General features: G+C 40.8%; 2 protein-coding genes across 11 annotated transcripts in view; one reads left to right on the top strand and one right to left on the bottom strand.

Moving 5' to 3' along the window:
* Window positions 1-22,527, top strand: part of dennd1a (DENN/MADD domain containing 1A) — a 30,478-nt gene extending 7,951 nt beyond the window's left edge. Inside the window, exons 6-24 of one of the 4 annotated variants that reach the window (XM_015605268.3) lie at window positions 203-272; window positions 688-768; window positions 1,875-1,928; window positions 2,143-2,253; window positions 4,050-4,150; window positions 4,325-4,370; window positions 5,251-5,352; window positions 6,278-6,403; window positions 6,811-6,912; window positions 7,694-7,781; window positions 8,073-8,113; window positions 8,270-8,341; window positions 8,803-8,859; window positions 9,544-9,669; window positions 9,988-10,098; window positions 11,504-11,574; window positions 12,850-12,978; window positions 14,286-14,565; window positions 15,505-22,527. In XM_015605268.3, coding sequence (XP_015460754.3) covers window positions 203-272; window positions 688-768; window positions 1,875-1,928; window positions 2,143-2,253; window positions 4,050-4,150; window positions 4,325-4,370; window positions 5,251-5,352; window positions 6,278-6,403; window positions 6,811-6,912; window positions 7,694-7,781; window positions 8,073-8,113; window positions 8,270-8,341; window positions 8,803-8,859; window positions 9,544-9,669; window positions 9,988-10,098; window positions 11,504-11,574; window positions 12,850-12,978; window positions 14,286-14,565; window positions 15,505-16,461 — 2,725 coding nt within the window. In that variant the 3' untranslated portion in view covers window positions 16,462-22,527. The remainder of the gene's footprint in view (window positions 1-202; window positions 273-687; window positions 769-1,874; window positions 1,929-2,142; window positions 2,254-4,049; window positions 4,151-4,324; window positions 4,371-5,250; window positions 5,353-6,277; window positions 6,404-6,810; window positions 6,913-7,693; window positions 7,782-8,072; window positions 8,114-8,269; window positions 8,342-8,802; window positions 8,860-9,543; window positions 9,670-9,987; window positions 10,099-11,503; window positions 11,575-12,849; window positions 12,979-14,285; window positions 14,566-15,504) is intronic. The other 3 variants (XM_007247003.4, XM_022676212.2, XM_007247005.4) reach the window with 3 other exon arrangements.
* A 1,945-nt stretch (window positions 22,528-24,472) lies between these two features.
* LOC111193901 (uncharacterized) lies at window positions 24,473-25,946 on the bottom strand. Of its 7 annotated transcripts, none has more exons than XM_049466643.1 (3): window positions 25,383-25,946; window positions 25,047-25,214; window positions 24,473-24,878 (listed from the first exon to the last, which is right to left on the bottom strand). In XM_049466643.1, exons 1-3 carry the CDS (start codon window positions 25,860-25,862, stop codon window positions 24,531-24,533), a joined length of 996 nt encoding a protein of 331 aa, XP_049322600.1. In that variant the 5' UTR covers window positions 25,863-25,946; the 3' UTR covers window positions 24,473-24,530. The 7 variants fall into 7 exon arrangements, with proteins under 7 accessions (XP_049322600.1, XP_049322599.1, XP_049322598.1 ...); XM_049466642.1 differs by having other exon boundaries at window positions 24,473-24,980; window positions 25,149-25,214; window positions 25,383-25,940; XM_049466641.1 differs by lacking the exon at window positions 25,047-25,214 and having other exon boundaries at window positions 25,215-25,943.
* Between the last annotated feature and the right edge of the window lie 1,231 nt (window positions 25,947-27,177).

Genomic DNA, 27,177 nt, shown 5'->3' with positions numbered 1-27,177 from the left:
TGTGTGTTCAGAATTGTCTCTTTATCTCAGTGAACTGTTAACCTTCAGCTTTATGGAAACTGAAGGAAGTATAAATGTGGCTGTACAGAGACCACATTACACACACAGTTCCTGTCTAAATACGTATATGGATCTGACTGTGTATGTGTGTGTGGTTTTCTACCATGTTTTAAGCTAGTTTTTAATGTATGTATGTGTGTAGTTATCTACCATGGTTCGAGGTCTTCTACAAGCTGCTGAATGTGCTGGCTGACTACACTATTAAAGGACAGGTCAGTGACCTCTCATATTTACTGACAGTCAGAAGATGTGGTACCTTGTACAGTGATCAGTGTGTTGCTGTTCCTCAGAAATGAGGAACTGTTGAACTGTAGAATTTGCATTATTTGTATATTTCTATGCAAATAGTTTACTGCTGGTGATTTATTTAAATTTAGATTTTTCTATGCATGCTTATTTGGGTCATGAAAATACGAGGTAACTGTTGAATATTTATTTCAGTTCTGAAACTAATGTAGAACACACTGTAAAACATGCTAATTTGCTGCAGCTTACAAATTATTTTACAAGTAGTAATTATTGGATCCAAGCGCACCATGTGTTCATAGACACACTAAAACACCAATATTAATAATATATTTTTTGTATATTTATAATATCAATAATAATATGTGTGTGTGTGTGTAGGAGAGCCAGTGGAGAGAATTGTTGGAGACACTACATTCGTTACCCATCCCTGAACCTGGAGTCCCTGTCCATCTGAGTGTGGTAATGCTACACACACACACACACACACACACACACACACACACACACACACACTCTGTTAACTCTCTAGTATCTCTTTATTTACATCTACAACTTACCTTCATTTACTTTACTCCTCACCACCGCAGCCCTCACTCCTCACACCACGGCCCTCACTCCTCACACCGCAGTCCTCACTCCTCACACCGCAGTCCTCACTCCTCACACCGCAGCCCTCACTCCTCACACCGCAGCCCTCACTCCTCACACCGCAGCCCTCACTCCTCACACCGCAGCCCTCACTCCTCACACCGCAGTCCTCACTCCTCACACCGCAGTCCTCACTCCTCACACCGCAGCCCTCACTCCTCACACCGCAGCCCTCACTCCTCACACCGCAGCCCTCACTCCTCACACCGCAGCCCTCACTCCTCACACCGCAGCCCTCACTCCTCACACCACAGCCCTCACTCCTCACACTAGAGCCCTCACTGCTCATAGGGGCCTCATTCTTCATACCACAATCCTCCTCACATCACAAAACTAATTCCTCCACACCACGGCCCTGACTCCTCACCACCACAGCCCTGACTCCTCACCACCACAGCCCTCACTCCTCACCACCACAGCCCTCACTCCTCACCACCACAGCCCTCACTCCTCACCACCGCAGCCCTCACTCCTCACACCGCAGCCCTCACTCCTCACACCGCAGCCCTCACTCCTCACACCGCAGCCCTCACTCCTCACACCGCAGCCCTCACTTCTCATACCGCAGCCCTCACTTCTCATAGGGGCTTCTTTCTTCACACCACAATCGTCCTCTCATCACAACACTAATTCCTCCACACCACCGTCATTTCTCAAACATTACTCCTCACACCACAAACCTCACATCCTAAACCTTACACCACAACTCTCATTTATTACACCAGAACTCTCACTCCTCACACCAGAGCCCTCATTCCTCACACCCTAAACCTCACACCACAAATCTCACTCCTCAAACCAAAATTTTTTAGTAAAAAGTCTTGGATTCAGCATGGCTGTTTGGTGATGGAATACGAATTGTAAAGATGGATTCATATTCTCTATCTCACTCTCTCTCTTTGTCTTTCTCTTTCTAGCATGCCTACTTCTCAGTGCCTGACCTGAGGGAGTTACCAAGCATCCCTGAAAATGTGAGTCCAATCTCTGCAGCTGCAGAACTACAGTAATACAGTGTGCTTTAATGATTCAAGATAATGATTTTGATGATCCTCCAACTGTAAATCATTAAGTCGGATTAATACTGATCAGTCTTTAGCCTGGTCAGTTCCCTCCTGAATTTAGAGTGTTGAGCACCACCTGGTTCTCTTCTACCTTTACTGATGTTAGGCATTTGTTTTCTTGCAGAGGAACCTGACGGAGTATTTTGTGGCTGTAGATGTGAACAACATGCTTCACCTGTACGCCAGTATGCTGTACGAGCGAAGAGTTCTCATCAGCTCCAGCAAGCTGAGCACAGTGAGTGATCTGGTGTAGACATTTAGCACCATTTACTTATAGTTCCTACCTGAATTAAAGCAAAGTGACTGTAGTGTTGAGAATACTCAGAGACAGAATGCAGCAGACTGTACTGTGTTACTTTGGTTTAAGCAGTGTAGCAAAATTCAGTAATATAAAAGTCTTTATCTTTTAGCCTGTCCACAAATGCTTGTGTAAAGCGTGTCCTTTAGAGGTTGTTCAAAGCGAGTGTAGTTAGAAGCTTATAGAAGTTAGAAGAGTTTATACTCATATGTAGCTTCATACAAATACTTGGTTACACTTAAAGGAGAACTCCGGTGTGAAATTTACTTTTGGTGTAGTAAAACTTGATAAAATTTAATAGCCCACCTTCAGTCTCCCACAGCTGGCATAAGAAGACGTTTGCGTTTGTGCCTTTTCCAGGCATTATGTGATCTTCACTCTGCTGATCATGACTTTACTTTAAGCACTTTTAGAGTTTTTAATGGCTAGTTTTAAATGTCAGGGATTCTACTAATGAGGCGTGGGGCTACTTTGAGCTTGGTAAAAAAGCAATTTATCTGCATGAGCAAAATATGCCCCATTAAAACCCATTCTAGCCTGTTTGGACAAACTACACAAAATTTCTAGATCTCGGAAAGCTGCATGAGCACAGAGGTGAGCTTTTCAAAAAAAGTGTTTTACTACACCCAAAGTCAATTTCACACCAGAGTTCTCCTTTAAAAGAAGATTGATTTTAAATGTTTACATATCTGGATAATCATGGTGCACTGTATTCCTAATAGAAGAACAGGATTAAGATGTTTTTACACTGAATCATTCCCAGTTTTAAGTTGAGTGTGTTGTGGTGGCTGAAACATGTATTTAACAGTGATCTACCATAAACAGCACAAACACACACTATTTATTGTGTTTAACAAAATTCTGGGGGGGTGGGGGGGGGGCTTCACAACCCTCTAGGCCACACCTGGCATTAGGCAAATTGAACTCAGGGTCATGTTATTACAACTGCTCTACAATAGCCTAGCCCTGTTATTTTGGTCACTGCTTTTCTGTGTTGATTTTACAACTTGTATACATTTTGTAAATCTGTATACAGCTCTGGAAAAAAGAGACCATTTAAAAATGATAACTTTGATTTGATTTTGATTTTTGAACTTTGATTTTACCAAATTGAAACCCTCTCCAATCAGGAGAAAGATGGATGATCACAAGCCATCAAACCAAGCTAAACAGCTTGAATTGTTGCACCAGGAGTGGAATAAAGTTATCCAAAAGCAGTGTGTAAGACTGGTAAAGGAGAACATGACAAGATGCATGGAAACTGTGATTAAAAAACAGGGTTATTCCACCAAATATTGATTTCTGAACTCTTTATGAATATGAACTTGTTTTCTTTGCATTATTTGAGGTCTGAAAGCTCTGCGTCTTTTTTGTTATTTCAGCCATTTCTTATTTTCTGCAAATAAATGCTCTAAATGACAATATGTTTATTTGGAATTTGGGAGAAATGTTGTCCGTAGTTTATAGAATAAAACAACAATGTTAATTTTACTCAAACATACACCTATAAATAGCAAAATAAAATAAAAAACCCATTCAAAAACTGAAGTGGTTTCTTAATTTTATCCAGAGCTGTATGCCTGGGTCAGACACCTTAAAACTAAACTTGTTCAGCGTCTGGATACCTTTGGACACATAGTGAATTTTACTTCAAATTCCCTCCTCTATATCATTAACATGAAGAGTAACATTTTTTTTTTATCTTTCTCTCTCTTCCTCTCTCGCTTTCTCAGTTAACAGCATGTGTCCATGGTGCAGCAGCCATGTTGTATCCCATGTACTGGCAGCATGTTTACATCCCAGTGCTCCCACAACACCTATTAGACTACTGCTGGTGAGAGAACACACACACACACACACACACACACACAAATGACCTTACTGTCAATCACCTATGAAGATGTTTACACAAACACACACACACACACACACTTTAAACAGCTGCTTTGTGCTCAGTAATAATTAAAATCACTTCTGATCAGCTATTTCCTCTCTTTCTTGGCTTTAGCGCTCCGATGCCATACCTCATAGGAGTTCATTCAAGCCTGATGGAGGTAAGAAACACTTTTACCCCCCAGTAACTTTAAACTACCCCAATTACCATCCAAGTTCTATAACTACCTTACCAACTCGAAACCTTGCCTAACCATCTCTACCATTAACATCCCAGACCTTTCCTAACCCTCAACAACCCCTAACCTCCGTTTTTGACCTCTACCATTAACCATGCCTTATCCCTAAAACCACCCCACCAATTCCAACATCAGCTCTGAACGCCCCTAAACTTCCCTAATCACACTCAGCAATCCGTAAACCTCCTCTTACCTCCCTACATCACCTTTGTTATATGTTATTACAACCACTTACCAGTAACCCATTAAAGACCCATAACCTCCTTATCCTTCCCTTAACCATCCCACCAATCCCTGAACCCCTTTTTACTACCCTAAGTCTCCCCTAAACCACCCCACCAATTCCTAACCCCTTCTTACTACCCTTAACCTCACTTAAACCAACCCAACAATCCCTAATCCCTAAACTCCACTCCTAACTACAACTAAACCTCCCCTAACCTCCCATAACAACCCCTAAACCATTTATATCTGCTCATATCCTCCTCAAAACCACCACCAATCCCTAAACCCCTTCTTTCTACCTTTAACCTCCCCTAAACCACCCCAGCAATCCCTAAGCCTCCTCTTACCACCCGTAAACCAACTCCACTCCACTCCTAACTACCCCTAAACCATATATAAGAGCCCTAAGCCACTCTCTTACCACTATATTTACCTTAAACTATCTGTAACTACCATAGCCAGTAACCCCTAAAGCAATGTCTAACCACTCCTAACTGCCCCTAACCACTTGTAAAGTGTGATGACAGTCTACAGAGTGTGACAAAAGTGTGTTATGTTTGTGTGCGTGTTGTTATAGAAGGTCAGAGGAATGGCTTTGGATGATGTTGTCATTCTTAACGTGGACACCAACACTCTGGAGACTCCGTTTGATGATCTGCAGAGTCTTCCTAATGATGTGGTGAGAATTCACACATTCTCACACACACACACACTCTCACACTATTATTATAAGGCGCATTATGTGACACTAGTAGGGAACAGGGATGTCGCCATATTTCCCTTCTAATTTAGCAGGTCTCGCCGCTGGGTGGTGGTGGTGGGCAGGTTAACTAATTTAAGTGATGCTAAGCTGAGTAAACAAAACTGTAATTCTTAAAAAATATATATTTTTTAAAGTCAAACAAGTGTTGGATTGTTAATTAAAAATGTTTATTTGGGTAAAATGCTTCCGTTTATTTACAGTAAGCTTAGATTTCCAGATTTCGACTAATGCTGGGTGCAGCAGCATTAGCATTAGCGACTAGCCGCGGTTAGCACTAGTAAATGCCGCCCGATAGCACTAGACTGGGAAACCCTGTGTGTCCGGTAAGCCAGGGCGATATTAGCTAGCGGTTCGTCCCACGTAGCTTGTTTTAACACAGTAAACACGCAGACTTAAGACTGGTAAACTCACCTCTGAACAGCAAAAGAGCTAGCGGTTAGCGTGGTTAGTGGCTAATGCTGCTCCAGCAGTACTAGCCGGGGTTAGCAGCAGGCTACAGGCTGATAATACTCATCTCTTTATGGCAAAAGGGCTAGTGCTTAGCACGGTTAACGGCTTATGCTAATACTGCTCCAGTCTCAGTGCTGAAGAACTAAACTAAAACTATAATGCTGCACTTCAGTGGAGTGGCTTTACTGTCCTTAATACCTGACTGGTAAAATTCATACATATAGTACACTGGATTGTAAGATGCACTGACGATTTTTGGGAAAATAAAGGATTTTAGGTGCTCCTTATAGTATGAAAAATACAGTACACAAAAACAGATAGCGTACTTTGGTGACTGTATGCTGGTGTTTGTGTGGATCTCTGTATGTTTATTTGTGGTGTTGGGTTGTAGGTGTCATCTCTAAAAAATCGCCTGAAAAAGGTTTCCACGACAACGGGAGACGGGGTGGCCAGAGCGTTTCTAAAAGCTCAGGCGTCTCTGTTCGGCAGCTACAGGAGCGCCCTGCGCATAGAACCAGTAAGATCTAAACACACACATTTCAAATGTTAGATGTGATGATTAATTAATATAATTGACACCGCTAACATGCTGTTTATTTTTATATACTAATAAAATAATAGTATATTCAGATTACATCACTAGTGGTGGTGATTGGTGCCCAAGCACTGAGCTTCTAAAACCAGCAGTATTTTAAGACAGGCCTTATTTGTATTTGATGTGAGATTTTATAAGCAGAATGACTGAGGTCAACTGATTTATTTGCATTGTGACTGCATAAGTATAATGTGCATCCGAGAAGTGAGAAAATTGAGAATCAGGATATATATTGTGTATCTTCAAGTATCTACAGTTTTGTAGACTTCCTCCTTTGTATCATTGTATCATTGATTTCTCTGACTGTGTTCTCCTATTTCTGCTTTCAGGAAGAGCCAATTACATTCAGTGAGGATGCGTTCATTACACACAGATCCAGCACTATGAGACAGTTTCTGCAGAATGCTATCCAGCTTCAGCTTTTTAAACAGGTAAAAACACAGAGCCATTTGACAAAGGAATAGTATCAAGAAAATAATAGAAGTTTCAAAACACCCTTATTTTTCCCTTTATTTTTGTTATTTAAGCATATTGAGTATATTGTGAAATATATATATTGTGTATTGAGCATATTGTAAAAAAATATATATATATTGTTTAAAAAAGAGGGGGTGATTATTAATTAATTGGTTAACAGCTTGGGTACAAAAAAATGACAGTTTAAAAGCCTTTGTCTTTAGTAAAGCAGTATTGGAACAGATGTTGTTACTGCACTCTATACACATTCAGACTTTTCTCTTTATAACTAGGAAAAGACACAGAAAACACAGATAACTCTGTAACTATTAAAAGTATGTCATTTCTTGAGAGAAATTACAGATGAAGCCAGAGAGTGGTAAATACCGTTTCCTACACCTTTAAAAGACTCTTGTAAACTGGAAAAAACTGCTACAGGAAGAGTGAGGTCTGGCTGAACCACATGGCAACGCCTTTAGTTCAGCTTAACACTGGACTAAGTCTGAGTTTCAGCAGTGAAGAAAAGAATTAGAGGTCTGATAGCTGAAGTGCAGTAATAAAATCATTGCTAAGATGATGAAGGGGGGGAAAAGGAGCTTGCCTGGGCCGTACAAAAAAGGGGTGTTCTAAAACTTTTGACCTTTATCCTCATATAATCCTGATAATCAAGACACGCAGACTGACCAGGCGTATTCATCAGCTAATTAAAAGTGTTTTTTTTTTCTGGGATTATATTGTGTGTGTGTTTCTGTTTAGTTTATAGATGGGCGTTTGGAGTTACTGAATTCTGGTGAAGGCTTCAGTGATGTGTTTGAGGAGGAGATTAATATGGGGGAGTATGCTGGTGAGTAGAGCAGCTGATTTATGTATGGTTTCACTGTAACCCCTGTTTGCTTTTCTGAACTTTCTGACCTTTTGTTCTGAATCTAACCTTGACTTCCACAGTCCCCCTTAACTGTCATTTAATTTTGGAGCCGGCACAATTTGGTGCTACGTTAACAATATCAGTAACAATAACATTACTTCCACGTGGACAAATGCTGTCAGTCTTTTACATTAATAAGTTTCAGGATTGTTTTTTTTTCTTTTTGATGTGGTTTAAAAAAAGGCAAATGATTGTGTATCTGTTTTACAGGTAGTGATAAAGTGTACCATCAGTGGCTTCTTACAGTTAAGGTTAGTTACTAAAAGCCAGTGTTTTATAAGTTTTGTATATATATATGTGTGTGTATGTGTATGTATGTTTGTGTGCTTATTGTTTGTTCATATTATGATTATTTTATAATGTGTGTGCTAGATGATAATCAGCCTGATTTGGCATTTCTCTTACAGAAAGGAGGCGGGGCAATCTTTAACACCGTAAAGACGAAAGCAAATCCTGCCATGAAGACCGTCTACAAGTTTGTACGTCCAGATCCTCAGAGATACGCTATATGGACAAAACATGAAAAATCTGTTCTTAATATAATACAAGTAAAATTATTGTACATTTTTACATTTATTTTATTTATTTATTATTTCAAACTTTTCTGATTTAGGGATGCAGTTAATGTAGAACACACAAATTTAATCACCACCACCATCTTCTGAATACGTCAAAAGCAGCAATGATTGGATCCAAGCACTAAACGCCACCATGAAGCTAGTAGAGAGGCCATGTTTTTTTTTAAGACTGATAATATAAATATGAAATGCATTGGTATAAAAAGAAGGTATTTAGACATCACTTTAAATTTAACTCTAAGTAATTTCACAATTCCACGTTTTTTTTTTTATGAATAATGCTGCTAGAGGTTCTTCATGGGTTAGAGATGTGGTTCAGATCACTATTCAGATATTCACTCTTACTGCTGTTTGTCTTACAGGCCAAAGATCACGCCAAGATGGGCATCAAAGAAGTTAAGAGTCGCCTTAAACAAAAGGTACACACACACACGCATACACACTGTAAGCTCAACCCAGTTAAAATCAACACAAAGTGGTGGGTCTAGCTAACAAAGTTAAGTAAAGCTAAGCCTTAAACAAGCTAAGTAAACAAAACTGTAATAAAAAAAGACTTTCTTCAAATGAGCACTGGATGTAAATATACACAGATTTCTCACCTGAAAACTGTTTATTTGGGTGAGTAAAGCACTTTCATTTATTTACTGGAAGCTTAGATTGCCATATTTCTCCGGCACTAAGACTAGAGCGTTAGCATTAGTGGCCTACTGGTCCAGCAGTGCTAGCTGGGATTAGGAGCAGGCCACAGTCCGATAATACTCCCCTCTGAATGGGGAAATGGTGAGCGCGGTGAGCAGATAATGCTAATGCTAGTCGGGGTTAGGATTAGGCTATTGACCGATAATACTCCCTTCTGAACGGGGAAATAGCGCAGAAATAATGCTAATGCTACTCTAGCCCCAGTGCTGGAGAACTAAACTGAAACTCCTTAATAATGCTGCACTTAAGCAGAGTGGCTTTACTGCTCCTTAATACCTGACTAGTAAAACTCATACATAAGACGTACTGGATTAAAAGGCAAATTAAAGAATTTTAAGTGTGCCTTATAGTGCGAAAGATACGCAACATGTACATCTGGTATGTATCTGACTGACTGTCTCTAGGAGCTGATGGAAAACGGCTACCCCGGCAGCAGAGACGAGCCAGGCTCCACCCACTTGCCCTCCACCCACAGTAAAGACTCACTCACCTGGGAACAGAGGCGACCAATTACTGTGCACTTTGGACAGGTGGGTGGTGTGAGCGAGTGTGTGTTCATTCAATAATCTGGTGATTTACCACAACCCCTGTGTTTAGCTACATGCTGAGGCAGTTGGAACGAAATCCTGGGATGGACTTTTACTTTCTGGACCTCAATTTGCTCATCCATGGGGCATGTCTCATTCAAGTGATGTTGAGAGATGTGTGTGGGTGTGTCTTACAGCAACTGTGTCCCCTGTCGCCCCCTCTGGTAGAAGTGGAAATTGTCTTAAATCCAGTAAAATATTCAGTATTGATTAATAATTGAATTATCCCAGCCCTAATGTATGTGTGTGTACCTGGAACAGTCGGAACAAGGCCAACCCCCTCAACATGCCCGTCCACAGCGCCCCACACGCCCACCTCCCAAGCGCCCCCCTCCCCCAGCCCCCTCCAAACTGAACCGCAGCAATCGTCCAGTGAGTACCCGAGACTGCCTGTCTGCTCTGGCGTTCCACCTTCTGGCCTTTTGAGCTTCTTCACCTCTTCCTGACCGTCTTTACTGACTGCATGCAGATCTACCGTGTTTTTCTGGGCTGGACTTGAGCATCGCCAGGTGTGAGACATACTGAAATCCAGGTTAGGTTTGGGATTAGTGTCTGTTTTAGTGCAGGATGTCCACAACTTATCCGGAATGTAGTACAAAGGTACATTTTATGCTTCCACCCTCAGCTCAAATAAAAAAAAAATTGGGAGGGGTAGTTTAGAAGGGTCACTGGGTGTTTGACTAATTAACATATTGTGACATGTCTGTGTCCCAAAGTACACGGAAACATCATCTTCGCCTAGATCACAGTTAAACCTGTGAGGGCGCTGCAGAGATGGAGATTACCACAATAAAAGTGTAAAAAGAACAAAAGATTGTGAAAAGCTTATAAAAAATATAAGCAGGACTGATATGTTTCATTACTTCAAAGGAACACATTTGAAGTTAATTTAGTGGCTCTTTAAACTAAAAAGTCTTAAACAAGAGTCAAAATGCAGCAATATTTTTTGTAGCTAGTCTTTTGACCACAGCACAGTTGTATCCAAACCTTTGATTGGTACAGTAGGGGTAGGCTAAAAATATTATAAAAAAAACTTTTAACCCCTGAAGAAGGCCTGAGTGCCGAAACGCGTTGGTTATTCTTGTCAAGTGCTGCTGTTTTTTTTACTTTTTTTTTTATCAGTGATTTTATTGTCAGGCACCTTGTTGTACAGTGAAGTTGCACCAGATCCATCTGCTTCTAAAAAATATTATAAAACAATATTACGTGAGAATTGGTATAGCTGACTTCTGGGCTCCCCTCAAAGTTGAGAAGTGGACATCACAGCACACGCTTTTCTGGACAGGCTGAGGGATGAGTAAAAGAAGCATGTGGTCTGAGGCAGTAGAATAATAGTACAGAATTATACACTAAAGACTCTATAGTTGCACAGTTTTAGGCAGTTCTGGCCTGAGGATAGCTTTACCAAAGTTCCATAGTGCAGTAGCGCCATTGCGGATTGGAGTGGGAATTGACTGCTTCTTTTGATTAAACAGAATCAATACCTGAAAAGTGATTTCAGTATTCAGATACTGACCCCTCTAACAATTATCCCTGTACCCCGGTACTTAGGAGTGTCTGTGTGGTTTCTGTCTGCTGCTCTGCTGCATTCCTCTGGGTTTAGACTGACCCCTTTGGTGAGCTTGTAGCATGGCTAACCTGAATGTTTCCAGCTGGTTGCAGACATTCATGTTCTAATTCTGAACCAGTACTTTCAGGACACACTGATTTACTGTCATTCTGACATTCTTCTCTCTCTTTGTATTCATCCAACATGTGTGTGTCTGTGTCCTTGTAGGCTCGTCCTCCCCGACCACTGGTGGCAAAAAGACCCCGAAGCAATGTAGGATTGGAGGGCAGTCCTGAACAGTAAGACTCTCTCTTTCTCGGTTAGATACACAGTCACACACACACACACAAAGTAATTTATTAACAGCAGTATTGTAGTACTGCATTTCTCCTTATCTAGATACTAGAGAACTAATTTACATTGATTAATCTATTGACATTTTTACCAATTTAGTTGATTGACTATATTGCAGCATTGCATGGATCAAGTATTGTTGGGTGTCTGTTATTTGATTGAAAGCATTGAAGTACATTAAAAATTTTAATTAGTAGGATGTTTTCACACCTAAAATTCAGGACCAAGTTCATGGGTTTATGTGTTACATTTTATAAACCTAGTTAATTTTTATTTTAGTTCTGTTGCCATCAACTACATTTCCCCACAAGGGGGGGCCGGTTTGAATCCTGTTCATGTAGCTTGCTATCAGCTGCCAGAGCCCTGAGAGAGCATAATTGCCCTTGTTCTCTCTGGGTGGGTAGATGGCGCTCTCTCCCCACATCACTCCAAAGGGTGATGTCGCTCAGCACAAGGCGTCTGTGAGCTGATGTATCAGAACTGAGCCTGCTGTGATGCTACTTAATTTTTTAAAATAAAATTACAGTTACAGTAGATACAGGGGTCACAATCATACATTTTTGGCCCCTACTGCTGGATAACGTTTTTGCATGTGAAGGGGAATCGGATTTTGGCAAAACATTGGTTGTTTTTCTCTCGTTTTCTGTATTTGGTCCTAAAGCCTGAATCATTAAAAAATATATTTTCACAAGCTAATCTCACTCTTAAACATGTTTGAGGGGATAAGGTGCATATTTTACAGTTCAGAGGAATCTCAGAGGAATCTGAATCATCACAATCAAATCAGAATAAAGATGCAGATAGCTGTAGAGGGCTCTGTGTGCTGATTAATCACATAATGTATTTCAAATCAATACAAATACTGATTGCTGCTCAAGATGAAAAATTTGTGGGTCACTGACTTGACTGGACCTGATCAGAGTGAAGATCCTGACGTTTTACAGATCGTTTCGATTTATTACAATGTTAATAATGTATGAAATATATTTATTGCATAATTCACAGTGCACCTTTCTCTCTTTTCTCTTTCCTCTCTCTTCTCTCTCTCTCTCTCTCTCTCTCTCTCTCTCTCTCTGGTTGGTGTGTCCGTGAATCACCTGATCACCTGGATGTACTCATGATCATCACTTGGCTCTGGGCTTATCAACTTTGCTCTCTCTCTATCGATCTCTCTCTCTCTCTCTCTCTCTCTCTCTCTCTCTCTCTCTCTCTCTCTATAGCTGTATGCGTCCTACACGTCACTACACTGTATTTCTGTGTGAGGACTCTTCTGGAGATGAGATTTCCCAGGATGACGAATCTGTCTCCGCTTTTCCTGAACACTTCCTGCTCTCCGCCCCCTTTGAATGGTCTCTTCTTTTACTCTTCTTTTCATCAAATCATAGCACAGTAGTTAGTGGGTGTGGTCTTTTATCTGAGAGGAAGAATGCATAGTCTCTGTTTTAGGGGCTCTAATGTTCCAGATCTTGACCATTTCTTTTACAATCGAATCAATTGAATCAAATAATCAATTTTCAACCAATTTCCTCAATAGATTTCACTTCCAGCAAACCTGAACAGCCTCTTAGTAAGTAGACTAACGGTACGTGTCCACTAGCACTTAAGCCTTATCGCATCCTATTCATTCCAGTCTAGAGAGCCGCTGCGTTCCGTGGCGCATGCTGGGTTGCATTGCAGCAGAGCTCAACTTTATTCAAAATTTAATCTGGCGGCCAGCCAATCAGGGAACAGCAGGCTGCGACTTCACACACGTATGAGCCAAACACACACAGAACAAGCGCCTTTTAACCAGAGAAGAGAAGCTGAATATAGTTCTAAAGAGCTATAGAGTACTGTGAGGTTTACTAAAAATGTAAATATTAAACTTATGATTGTTCTGTTGCTTCATTTGAATTCAAAAGCATCATAGACACGCCCATACGACAAGCCGAGAGACATGCATTGAAGAAAAGTGCAAGGGGACACGTATTGTAAAACTTACCTAAGCCTTTGTCTCAGGTAAAATACATACATCAATACCTGTTCATTAAAAAAACAATGGTAAACTAAACAAAACAGGACAAATCTGCTCTCTGGCCTCCCCAGACAAATGACACTGTTTTACTACATAGTACCAACACTAGTTGCTTTTCAATAACTGGTATCTGGTTTGTTTTCAACTACCACTGCTACCCTGACACGTTATAGCTGTCACTATGTTTTTTAATTTGCTACCAGTCTGAGAAATGTTTATACCTCTTATAAAGACCAGCGCATAATTTTACAAGCTCCTTTTGTAGCCTGGAGGTTTTACTTATACAGTAAGCAAGCAGTCATGTCTCAGGCAGATATGTGAATGATTTCATGTGTGGGAAAAAGTGCTTCCTCCCCTACCAATATAAAAAAAGGCTCTCTGAGGCTACTTTTGGGTAGAGTATATTTTGGTAAGAGATTGTTGCCGGTTAGACATGCCTCTGTGACACATTACGATTTCCTCTGGGCAATCAGTACTCTGCAAATTTGTCTAATGGAAAAACTTAAAACTTAAAAGGTGAGTAGTGTAGGTAGAATATAAATAAAATAATAGTAATTAGCCCCACCTACCTACACAGGAAAGTGCTAAGGTGGAGACTAGCTGAGTGTGATCATGCCGTGTGTGTGTGTGTGTGTGTTTCAGGCCTCAGCCTTATAGGTCTCTGAAAGAGGCGGAGCTAGTGGAGGAGGGTGAGGAGGCAGGGGCGGAGCGATGCCAGGGCAACACTGCTCCCTCTAGTCCCGTGCAGGAGAAGTTCTCGGAGCTGACTCTGTTGGACTCCTTCAGCAGCCAGCAGGGGGCATCCACACACACCTCCCGCACAAAACACTACACACACATTCCGCTGGGCACGGCACGGAGCCTGGAGGAGCTGAGTTCGATGTGTGAGGCCGAGGTGCAGCAAGTCGACTTCAGCTATCAGGTGCACTGTCCTCCTCTCTGATCTCTAGTTTGCATATCACTGCTATATATTTTTTTCTCATATTTACACTGTTCTTTAAGGATTTATGAGCACAACAAAGCAAGCCTCGACAAGCGGGAGCCACTTTTATTGATAAATATGGTTGCCAATTAGAAACTAAACACAGACTGTAACATTTCAGGCTTTATAACAACATTTTCTGGTTCCTTCCAGAAGCTAAATGTGTTGTTTGTAAGGAATTGAGTAGTTTATGACGTCACCCAAAAGGAGTTTCCAACCCCACTTGCTTTTCCCCAGACACAAGGCTCGTGCAGGTTGCCAGATTGATGAGCTACACAGTTAGACTTGTCGTCGCTTGTCAGTGTCTGTCAGGGTAAATATACTTTTCAATGTCCAAAATGTCAGTCTCTACTACGCTAGTGGTGGTGGTAAATTATCCAGCTATGGTTAGCAAACCTTACCGAAGCTGAGTGATTACCGGTTCAGCAGAAAAATAGCTTGCCCTTTTTCCATGGCTTCAGCAAACTGTTTGTGTGCTGCTAGAAACCTTGAGTGTGGAAATGGGACAGAGGGAATTGCAGTTGGCAGATACAGAGGCCAAAATCCTCACAGATTTCTGTGATGTACTGCATGGTTCACATAAGAAAATACTGTCTGAAGCTCTGCTAACTCAGCATGTTCACCATGTTTCCTTAATATCTGATGATACATACTGATTATATTGTGAGTTACTACAGAACATATAATCCTTCATGGTTTTTTAAAGGTTTTTAAGAGCTTTCAAACTACAGCAAATGACTTAAGAACAACAGGTCACGTCAGTTAATTATCTGTCTGGACTGTTATTTGCAAGTGTCATTTGTGCTGTACGTATTAATACACATATCTGAGTATTGTTTTGTGTGTTTTTGTGTGTTTTTGTATGTGTGTGTTATGTAGCGGATGGAGCTCAGTGGTGAGGAACGTACTCGGACTCTTCCGGGACTGAAGCACTCCAACTACAACAAGCTACGTAGTCAGAAAGATCTGGACTCGGTTGTACTCTCTGGTCGTGAGTCCCCTTGCTGGGAACGACCGCTGTCTGTCCCGCCCCTGGAGCCACCAGAGCCCCGCCCTGCCAGCCACGAGAGTTTTGCCTCCAACCAGGAGAGCTTAGATAGGATGGAGACAGGCAGCATAACGATTCCTCGACCACAGGGCCGTAAAACACCAGAGCCGGGAGCGGTTTTGGCTCCGGCCGTGACACTGCTGCAGAAGGAGATGGGACTAAACGTGAGCGCAGGGGGGCAGGAATTCCGGCAAGCCCTCAACATGTCTCCTCTCTCACAGTCCCGCCCATCCGGTGTGGAGGCGGAGGCTGACTTGCTTAGTCTGCTGGACCCTCTGAGTGGAGCAGAAGAGCCCCGCCTACCCCCCAAACCTCCCATTCCCCCACGGCCTGCCATGCCCTCATACCCGCCCCCACTGTCCCTCAACCCCTTTGCTGCACAACACACTCACTACAACCTTCAGAGACACTACAGTCCTGTTGTATCTGGCAACCCATTCACCTCCACCTACGTGCCTCCCCACGCCAGCACCTACTACAGCGCAGCACCCCCACGTCCCCTCTCAGTGTTCGGCCAGCCTTCTGCTACTGGGGGAGTCCAGGCGAGTGGAGTGTGGCCAGCTGCCAAAGCTCCGCCCACCTCCAACAGCAGTAGCTCTCTCTCTAGCCTGTTGGATTCCCCTGCACCGCCTTTATTAACCCAGGCTCTGCCCCCTACGCTTCCTGTCGGCACACCCCAGGACCCCTTCTGTGACTTGCTCACTATGGCAGCAATGCCAGCTGTTGCAGCCACGCCCCCTAAAAAAAAGGTGGAGGACCTGCGGAGGAGGTGGGAGACTTTTGACTAGCCCAGTGCACACTTTACCTCCACTGCTGCTACTGACCAATGAGGGACAGCGCTCGTCTGTTGAACAATCAAGAGCCACTGTTTTTTTGTTTTGGGTAAGGACTCTGGAAGCCCCAAAAAAAAGCTCTGCTACACATATATATGTGTGCGTGTGTGTGTGTGTGTGTGTGTGTGTGTGTCTGCGCAACGTACACTAATGCTCAGACTGCATTTGCATCTTCTCCCTGAGTGGATGACGTGACCTCGGACAAAACCAGGCCTTTGGATGACCTCACGTGCCGTTAGCTAGAATGCTGAAAAGCAGAAGGTCATGCTCACAGTAGTTCAGCTTGGCATTAATCTAATAGCATCCAGGCTAATAGTTCAGTCTGTGGAGCTACCACACTAATGTTGTAGCTGTTGTGGTGTGTAGCTTTATACCTGCCTTTTGTGATCACACCTGTCGGATGCTCAGAGAAACAGCTTTGAGGGGGAGGTAGCGTGTAGAGCAATGATCAGGGGTTAGGGTTAAAGTGCTGTCAGTTGTCTGAACTACTTAAAAACCAGACAAAACACAATATTAGTACAGAGTAATAAGTCCCCATTATTATATATTGTTTGGAATGTGTTTTTTTTATTTTTTATTCCTGTTTATGCCTGAAATCCAGCTCAGATCCGTAGGTTCTCATACTGACCGACTACAGAACCTTGCACTATTTTGGTCTTGATCTGCAAACTAAGGCACTGTAACTATGATCTGAGGGTCGCTGGTTCGAATCCTGGATCATGCTTCTTGCCATCTGTGGCAGGAGTCTAGTAACTGCTAGTTTGAGGCTGGCCGGCACAGGCATCTGTTAGCTGATGTGTCGGAGCTGGGGATCCGGCGCCATCCTTTAAGCGCATTGGCTGCCTACTGATGCTACATTCAGTCGCAGATCGAAAAGAGGTGGTGGCTGACTTCACAAGTGTTGGAGTCTTTACATTGGCTAGCCTTCACCCTCCTATCCTAGGGCACAGGGTTTATACAAAAGTCTTTCAAATTGAGTAGAAAATGGGGTATTAAAAAAGACTAACTTTCGGGTGGAATACAATGAAAACTTGAGTTACTGCTTTGCATGAATTTATTCAATCTTAATGATGGCTGGGATGTTGGAAGCTCATTGATTGATAGCTAAACCTTCCGTTAATAATTTTATAATTCAGTATTATGATCTTGAAAATCTGCCACTGTTCCAGAGTGTTGTCTATCGACCAGCTGACCCTCTTAGATGCTAACGCTAACCCCTGACCATTGGCCGCATCTTTGACTTAATGAAAACAAGCTGCCTCACCTGTCCATGCGTAACCAAGGTTAGCTGGCTAACCCCGAATTCTGCTTTTAGCTTCCATATAGTTTGTAACACTGAATAAGAATGCTAGTGATGTATTTGGGTTTGTATGTCAAGAAAGGGGGCTTAATGTCCCCAGGTAGCACACTGGTCTGTTGGCCGGTGTGTCCACAGGATGCCAGGAAGAGAAAAGAACACAGCAGGGTTGGACTCTGCAAGGAATACCGGACTAAAGAGTCTGGACAGTTAATGCTATGTGACATTCAAATGGCTGGAAACAAGGAAATCAGACTTGTATTTAAAACCCAGATTTTACATAACAACGTGTTACATAAGCAGTACTTTTAGTTTTCTGTATCAGTCCAAAGAGATGTTGTAGTTTAGGCTTTAGAAGGTTCTATAAGTCATATCCTCCATTCCTTCAGACAGACCTTGCTGGCGAATAAGCACTTCCACAGAGGGCTACGTAGTTTTAAGTCTTAACTAGTACAATAAATAGTACAGCGGCTAGTACAGTACCAAGTGGTTTGTTGCATTCATATTAGTCTGGTAAGCACATCTCCCATTCAGCCTGCTAAAAATTCAGGTCATGACTAGCATTGGCTAGTAGATGGTTTTGGAGTGTCTAAAGCCCTATTCGGACAGGATTTGTTTCACAGGGGGGCATCTGTGAAAAATATTTCACATTTCTACTCAGTGATAAAACTCTTGCATCAGGACCAGTAAGTTTTTTTTTGCTTTCTTGGTCACATGACGTGGCGTTTAGTAACTCCTCCATTTCCACATGCTGATGTGTTTACATGGATCTCTGTGAAAACATGCGCTCAATGTGTAATTACGGTGCATGGCGGTGGACAAAATGGGTAATTCTTGCTGTAATTTTCTCAGAGGACATCTGGAAAAAAACACGCACATAGTCGTTCTGGATGGGAATAAAGTGACAGAGGACCCCCCCAATAAAAGAGAAAATTACCTCAGGAGCCCCTGAGAAACAAATACTGTCCGGATAGGGCTTAAGCTGGACTTTGATGGGTAAGGTGGATGAAAAGCTGGTCATCCAGATAAAAATGTACCCTGTGTCAGCTTGGATGCTAGCTGGTAAATGAGCTCTTGACCAGCAAAGTGTTGTGTTTGTTTATAGTCATGATTGGTCATTCTTGCCAATTAGCATGTTCTTGCTGGTTGACCATCATGGTCAAGTCATACTGGATGTCCACTTACCTCTTGTGGGTGTGTCTGACGCTTCTATATGGAACAAAGGAAGCAAAAGAACAGTCTGGATGTCTATCTTTAATCAGTCTTTTTCTAATCTAATTTTGGAAATCTGAAAAACTGACATCATCTGCATCGTATTTGAAAGGGTACTCTCACCAGGTTGCTATCGAAACAACGCAACCAATCATATACCACAGCATGCAGCAACTGTCTGCATTGACATGAATATGATGCATCAAGGCAAAATGGCAAGTGGACACCAAACATCAAACACTGAACCTATACAAAAAACCCCCAAAAAGCCCTATGTTGGTCAACCAGCTTCACCAGCTTGAGCTGGCCACCTTGTTATTTTTGGGCCAGCAAACCCAGTGGTCCTGTATGGTTTTTTTAAATTTAAAAAGATTCTCATTCGGAGAGTGAGGAGCTGCTGTAAAGAAAAATACAGATGTATTCAGTTTTAAAAAGTAGGGGTTTGGTATGAAATTGTGCTTCGTTGTAGAGAAACCTACTGACCTGGATTTCTTTACAATTGTGGCAAATAGAAGCAGGTGTTTTCAAGACTTTCAACACAATTACAGCAATTTTATTGATTTATTATCATCAATAACATTGATAATCCCCTATTGTGAACCTACTTGTTTTGTGCTGTTATATAACAGCTTACTTTATTCAATGCAAACCTAATACAAGTCCATCCAGGCTCAGAAGATGCAGACACGTCCAGACTAAAGCTCAAAATTTAGCGGATACATTAAAACAAGCTGAACATTTATATTCAGTTACCACGGAACAAGCAGCAGCAGTGTTTTATTACCTTTTTATTCAGTATTTATTTGAAAAACATGAAAATTGTTCTCCATGCTGAAAAATATTTTCTATTGAATGTAAAGGGTCAGTGTGTGCTAGTGTATTGTTATATTAAAGCAGCAGTACAAACAGCATTATTACTAAGGTTGTTTAAATATGATCCAGTGACTTAGAATATCTAAAGTATTGCGTATCAAATACTTTCATTCTAATTCAGAGTTTTTAATCTTAAACAATGTATAAAAAAGGCATTATCTATCAGACATTCTTTCTAAGCTGGCAGCACTAAAGAGAGTTTTCATAAGGTTAATAAAAAAGTTTTCCAATTTTGTTTAACAGTGGAGCATGAAAATATAACAAATTATCTTTAGTTTAAGTTTTTACCTAATTAAGCACTGCTCCATATTCTTTGTTTAAAAAACACAACCAAGTGGAGGCTAACGCTAATGCTAACAACATACACTTTACGATCTTAAATCTGATCAAATTTACCTTACTATGAAGCAGTTACCATATTTTTTCGCACTATAAGGTTGAATTGAATGTCTATTTTCAGGTCATATACAAGGTGCGCCGGATTATAAGGCGCATTATACAACCAAGTAAGGAACGCGGGTGTTGCCATGTTTTCCTTCTAATTCAGCTGGATGGTGAGACCTTTAAAGCTAAGCTAAGCTACGTAAACCAAACTGTTATTCATATATTTTTTTAAGAATGTTAATCTACACAGATTTCTCTCCTGATTTTTTTTATGTGGGTGAGTAAAGCGCTTCCGTTTATTTCAAGTAAACTTAGATTACTGTGGGCAAATTTGAGGTGAGATTAGCTAGCCAGGGCAGTATCAGCTAGCGGTTTGTCCCATGTAGCTTTTGTTAACATGGTAAAAGCGCAGACTACAGGCGGATAAAACTCACCTTTAAATGACTAAAGAGCTAGTGCTGCCATTAGCAGCTAATGCTAATACTGCTCCAGCAGTGCTAGCCGGGGTTAGCAGCAGGCTACAGGCCAATGATACTCACCTCTAAATGGCAAAAGAGCTAGTGCTTAGCATGGTTAGTGGCTAATGCTAATACTGCTGGAGAACTAAACTGAAACTCCTGTAAAACGCTGCACTTCAGGGAAGTGGTTTTACTCCTCCTTACAACCTGACTGGTAAAATTCATAAGGTGCATTGGATTGATTATAAGGCGCACTGACGATTTTTTGGGAAAAATTTAAGTATTTTAAGTCCACCTTATAGTGCGAAAATATGATATTTTACATTGGTAAATAATGTGCTTTTTACTCCAGAGTGTGTACTACTATTACTACTAACTTACTACTATTACTACTGCTACTACATACGCATACACACACACAAAGAGGCATGTGAGATAAATAGTCAATGTGAAAGGTCAGACGTGATTATAATATAATAAACACACTATAAAACAACAATCAACACTAAACTGAATAAATTGGTCCACAATGTCTTATTATATGAACTCTTAATAAAAAGTAATGTGATAACTTCAGTAATAATCAGCTGCACATTGTATCTAAATTGTAAAGCTGTATTAACTATACAAACACAGATTGTATCAGCATTGATGGGTACAAACTTAAGTATACATTTTATCTTATTTTATCAAATAGGATCTTTTCACTGCTGCTGTAAAGTTTTTGGAATTGACAGGTTTCTCTGAAATGAAGTGTTACACTTCAAACCATCTTACACATTAACATAGACATAAATCTTAGAAATGTAAAATCTTGGAATAGAATTTGCAGATTTTGTTCTCATTTAATCAAATTGTAGAAAATGAAGATATCTGAAATGCTGACCAGATCTCCTCCCTCTTTACCAAGAACTGACAGAGCGATCACTGATCTGGGCCCAGTCTCCCAAAAAAGCATCTTAACATAAAGAGAGTGTAAAGCTCAGTGTAAAGCTCACTCTACCATCTAAAGCCCTGTCTGGACGGTATTAGTTTCTCAGGGGGTCCTGGGGTAGTTTTTCTCTTGTATGGAGGGCCCTCTATTATTTTATTCCTCTCCAGAACGATCATGTATGTGTTTTTCTCAGACGTCTGAATTTCGTCTCCTCACGTTTAAGAAAATGGCTATTTGTCCACTGCCGCACACCGTAATTATACAAATACAAATGATATAAGAATCATCTTAAACCCTATCTGGACGGGAATAAAATCACAGAGGACCCCAGCATTTAATTTAATTCTATCCCTGAAACTAATTCCGTCCAAATAGGGATTTAGTGCCAAGAACCTTTTGGGAAACCCCTTCGGAAATGAAGAGTTCTAGTGCCCCCTACTGGCTCACAGCAGCACTGCAGGCTCACTGGTGAAAGAAAGGTGCCTTAAAGGACAATTCTGCTAAATCCATGCTTGTGTTCTGTTAATACTATATAAAGCCCGTTTCTCAGAACCCTCCAATAACCCCTTAAAACCAGAACGTCCGACCCCCCAGAACCCTCCAGCCCCTCAGCTGTTCTAGCTGTAGCGAGTTTAGGATTAGCAGGAACCCCCTGAACCATCCGGAGCTTTAACATATATAAAATATGTTTGTATGAAATATCCCAGTTTTTCTTTTTGTTTTGTGCCCTTTTGCAATGTGAATTTGTGTCTTTCTTTTCTATCATTCTGCACTTTGAGTTTGTTTTTATTATTTGAATGATATGATTTTATGTATAATGTATGTGAAGATTAAAGAGCACACGTTTATCTATCCTGTGAAAATCGGACTCCTAGCAACTGATTTCGTTCTCGTACTCAAGTTGGGCTCATGTGGGTAAAGAATGGTCAGGGAATGTGTCTCGTGGGCATGGGATCTAAGTGGGTTGGTAATAGGGGTGTAAGATATGGTCACAAAATTATATCACATTATTTCAAGGTGTTTTCTTCCTCGATAAAAATATTTTTGGCGATATAACAAAATATTAAATTTTGAAAAATGTGTCTGTGTGTGTACACGACAGGTCAAAGGTTTTAGAACACCTATTTTTAGTAGTCCAGTAGCAGAGCTGTATTAATTTTTAGTTTCCTCATTTTAGCAATTAGACTTTATTCTTAACTGAAACTAATGCTACGTTCACATTACAAGCCACATTGCTCAAATACGATGAATGTTTAAAGCTACGGGAGAACGAACAACAAAGGTAAGTACTCTTTATCGTGTTTTACTACACCCAAAGTCATTTTTTACACCGGAGTTCTCCTTTAACCTAGTGGGCTAACATAACAGCAGCACCTGTTTGCTAACCCACAGCTAAGCTAACATTAGCCACGTCAGTCTCTGTTGTATTTTTGTGGTTAATGTTACATTCACAAGCAGTTTGTTTCTTTTCACTGATGCTTTTGAAAGAACTGACGGAGCTGAGGCCTGAGCCACTCATTTATCTTACTCACCAGATATTACTGCCTCACTACCTTAAGTTTCTTTTTAGACAACACAGAGTCACTTTTTTATGTAAACTGGAATCATTTTATTTTAGTTGGTCATCTACTTGAATCAAATAGTAGACCATACAGTTATATTGACCTAATTAATAAATACAAAATTGACAAATACTCTACAGTGATAAATGCTATACCAGTTGGTGCAAATTTACTGCTGAGAGGTGTAAACTTTCCTTGTCACTCACTTGATTTACTGGATACTTATATTGGGAGTATGCTTTCAGCTAAACACCAGCAAAATAATAAACTGATAAGAGAATTATTTCAGAAAGACATTGCTACAATTCCTTAAGTAATATCATTTTGGAATAGTATTGTAGAGTGTATAGTGTGGTCTTTACCTTTAAAATATTTAATTTCTAACAAAGTCAGAGAAATTAGGCTGAAATTAATATATAACATTTTCTTTTAAAGATTTTCTTTTAAAATATAAGTGTGATATGGAAACTGACTGCTAATTTTGTAAACGTGCTTCTGAAGATGTTACTTACTCTTGTTGCTTGCTATGGATATTTCATATCCATAAATGATATGTAAAAAAAAGTTTGGGAGAAGGACCACACCCAAACTCCACGCTCTAACTCCACCTCTTATCAATAAACCACCCTATAAATACCTGCTCTAACTACCTACTTTTCGTGACGAAAGTTTGCATCCCACCTCCGCCCCAACAACCTCCTGGTTGCTCATTATCAGCCTTTGTCTCAGCTTCTGTAGCAGTTACATCTTTTACCTTAGTTTCCTTCCTCTGTCTCTGCTGGGTCAGTGTCCAGTAGCAGGTTGGAAGCGTCTGATGCCTCATCCATAATGTGAGAGGCCTGATCTTCCTGAGGGCAGTGAACTCCTCCATCATCCACCAGTGTTTGGCAGCTTCTGATGCCTCATCCACAATGAGAGTGGCCTGGTCTTCCTTTTGGGGGCAGTGAACTCCTCCGTCTTCCACCACCAACCACATCACAATCGCGCAGAGTACAGGCTCCACTATCACCTCAGCTTCAGCCAGGTCGTTTTTTATGTAAACCTTTTTTATTTATTTATTTTATTTAAGGGTATTTTTGTTTTTTTGTGGTAAATTTTTTATGTAATTTTTTTGCTTGTTTTCTCATATTTAATTATTTTTGAGGTTGTTTTTTCTTTTTTTTTCTGGAGTGTGCTACTGTACTTCACATACAAGACTTCAAAAGGACTAAAAGACCTAAAAAGACCCCTTACACTGAAATTTTGCTTTATGCAGATTTATTTCTAATTTGCGTTGACACAAAACCACTTAATCCTACACTGTCCTACTTATACAGCCTCCTTCCTCGTTTTCCTAGTCTTCCTCGTCTTCGTAGTCTTCCTAGTCTTCGTAGTTTTCGTGATCTTCCTCGTCTCCCTCGTATCTTCTGCTTCTTTTTGTATTCAGCTTCGGGTCTGCATTCAGCCTCCGTCTCGGCTTCCTTAGTCTCTGCTGGGTGAGTGCCCAGTAGCAGGCTGGGAGCTTCTGGTGCCTCATCCATGATGAAAGTGGTCTGATCTTCCTCTTGTGGGCAGTCAACTCCTCCATCTTCCTCCAGTGTTTCCACCACACTCTCACAAAGCTCTGTATTAAGGGTCACCTCAGCTTCCTCTGACTCTGTTAAGTCAGTGACCTGTAGCAGGCTGAGAGCTTCTGGTGCCTCATCCATAATGAGAGTGGCCTGATCTTCCTCTTGTGGGCAGTCAACTCCTCCATCTTCCACCAGTGTTTCCACCTCACTCTCACAAAGCTCTGTATTAAGGGTTACCTCAGCTTCCTCTGACTCTGTTAACTCAGTGACCTGTAGCAGGCTGGCAGCTTCTAATGCCCCATCCATGATGAGAGTGGCCTGATCTTCCTCTTGTGGGCAGTCAACTCCTCCATCTTCCACCAGTGTTTCCACCACACTCTCACAAAGCTCTGTATTAAGGGTCACCTCAGCTTCCTCTGACTCTGTTAACTCAGTGACCTGTAGCAGGCTGGCAGCTTCTAATGCCCCATCCATGATGAGAGTGGCCTGATCTTCCTCTTGTGGGCAGTCAACTCCTCCATCTTCCACCAGTGTTTCCACCACACTCTCACAAAGCTCTGTATTAAGGGTCACCTCAGCTTCCTCTGACTTTGTTAAGTCAGTGACCTGTAGCAGGCTGAGAGCTTCTGGTGCCTCATCCATGATGAGAGTGGTCTGATCTTCCTCTTGTGGGCAGTCAACTCCTCCATCTTCCACCAGTGTTTCCACCACACTCTCACAAAGCTCTGTATTAAGGGTCACCTCAGATTCCTCTGACTCTGTTAAGTCAGTGACCTGTAGCAGGCTGAGAGCTTCTGGTGCCTCATCCATAATGAGAGTGACCTGATCTTCTTCCTTGGGGCAGTCAACTCCTCCATCTTCCTCTACCAACTCCATCACAGTCTCGGAGAGTACAGGTTCAACCATCGGCTCAGCCTGCCTCTCCTCCACCGTTTCCGGGTCTCCTTCCACTGGAGTGACCGTAGTCTCCTCCGTTGTCGTCGGCTTCTGTGTTCTGGATCGGTACAGGTAGTAAAGCGATCCACCGGCTGCTATAGCTAGAGCTGCAATGCTGGCTCCTCCTAGTATCCCTCGAACTGCACACATCTTGTCGCTGCGAAGATCCGTTGACGACTGAAGTTTTTCGTGCTGCTGAGCCTTTTATAGTGTTCGAACAGTGACGTCATATTTATATCCACAGCAGTAAACTAAAATGTGATGTCATTGACATGAACGTTCCAAAGTTGGCAATAAGCCAACAAACAATAAATAAAAAAAACACATCCAAGTCCAAAATCTGATTAAAAATATCTACCAACTTTTTTTTATTGTAATCTTTTATTTTTTTGTTTTTAATATGTAAATATTTATGTGGTTATTTTTTGAGGGGGTAGTTTTTTTATGGTTGTTTTTTATGTAAACTTTTTTTGGTCGTTTTTTAATATTATTTTTTGAGGATTTTTTTGCAGGCAGTTGTTTTATTTTTAGTTGTTTTGTGGAGGATTTTTTATGTAATCTTCTAATTTTGCTTTTTTAATATTTGATTATTATTTTTTTTTTTTAGTTTTTTTTTTTCATGGTTGTTTTTTAACATAGTAGACTAATGCCAACCATGTTTTTTCGCTTTTTAATTTTTTTTTTTTTTTTTGTGGTTGCTAAAACTGTTTATTTGTATTTTTCATAATTTAATGTATTTTTTTATTTGTTTAGATTTTTTTTTAATCTTTTTATTTTTTAATTTCAATTATTTTTTTTTTTAAAAAGCTCCAAATCTTTTTAACATAAAGAGGACAAATCCGTTTCCATGTTGATTAGAATAAAAAAATAGATTGAATATTTTTATAGGTGATAAAAACTAAACAACAAACTGCTGAATTCCTCACTACTGCTGTAACGCGTTTTACTTCACACATGACAACAGTTTAGTTTTAACTATGTATAACTATAAATAAATAAAATTTAAATAAAACAAAATAAATGCTTTTCCCAGCTAACTAAAAAGGGTCGCCAAAAAGTTGCAAGGGACGTTCTTATTGAACGTTTGTAGGACCACCAATAAACATTTAGAAGACTATTATGCGACGTTCAAACAAACATATTTAAACGTCTTTTATGGTCTTCCGTCCTTTAAACGTCTCTAATAATGCTAAGTTAAAATCTATCGTTTATTAGATTGTGGCATATAATAAACACAAGTAGATGCTGCAATCTGCTGTTTTTTATTAAATATAAAAAAAGACATGTTTCTCGTGTATTGGATCAATGATTTTCACGCTTGTCCCAGCGCAGTTTCAGTGCTCCTGTGAAAGAGCCTAAAAGAATGTTAACATTCAATGTGTTAATCTCCAGCGAGTCAATACTTCAAGACCGTTTTTTATTAATTTGTAGTTTAATTATACACGTATATGAGCTTACCTGAGAT

This window comes from Astyanax mexicanus, chromosome 17 (genome assembly GCF_023375975.1).
Source record: "Astyanax mexicanus isolate ESR-SI-001 chromosome 17, AstMex3_surface, whole genome shotgun sequence".
Lineage (NCBI taxonomy): Eukaryota > Metazoa > Chordata > Actinopteri > Characiformes > Acestrorhamphidae > Astyanax > Astyanax mexicanus.
The sequence above is the reverse complement of the archived record's forward strand: the minus strand, read 5'-3'. Positions and strand labels throughout refer to the sequence as shown.

Coding starts and splice junctions, on each gene's coding strand:
- LOC111193901 (XM_049466639.1), bottom strand. CDS start 25,862: ATGTGTGCAGTTCGAGGGATACTAGGAGGAGCCAGCATTGCAGCTCTA. Junction 24,846..25,013: donor CAGAGTCAGAGGAAGCTGAG/GTAACCCTTAAT, acceptor GAGGAAGCTGAG/GTGACCCTTAATACAGAGCT.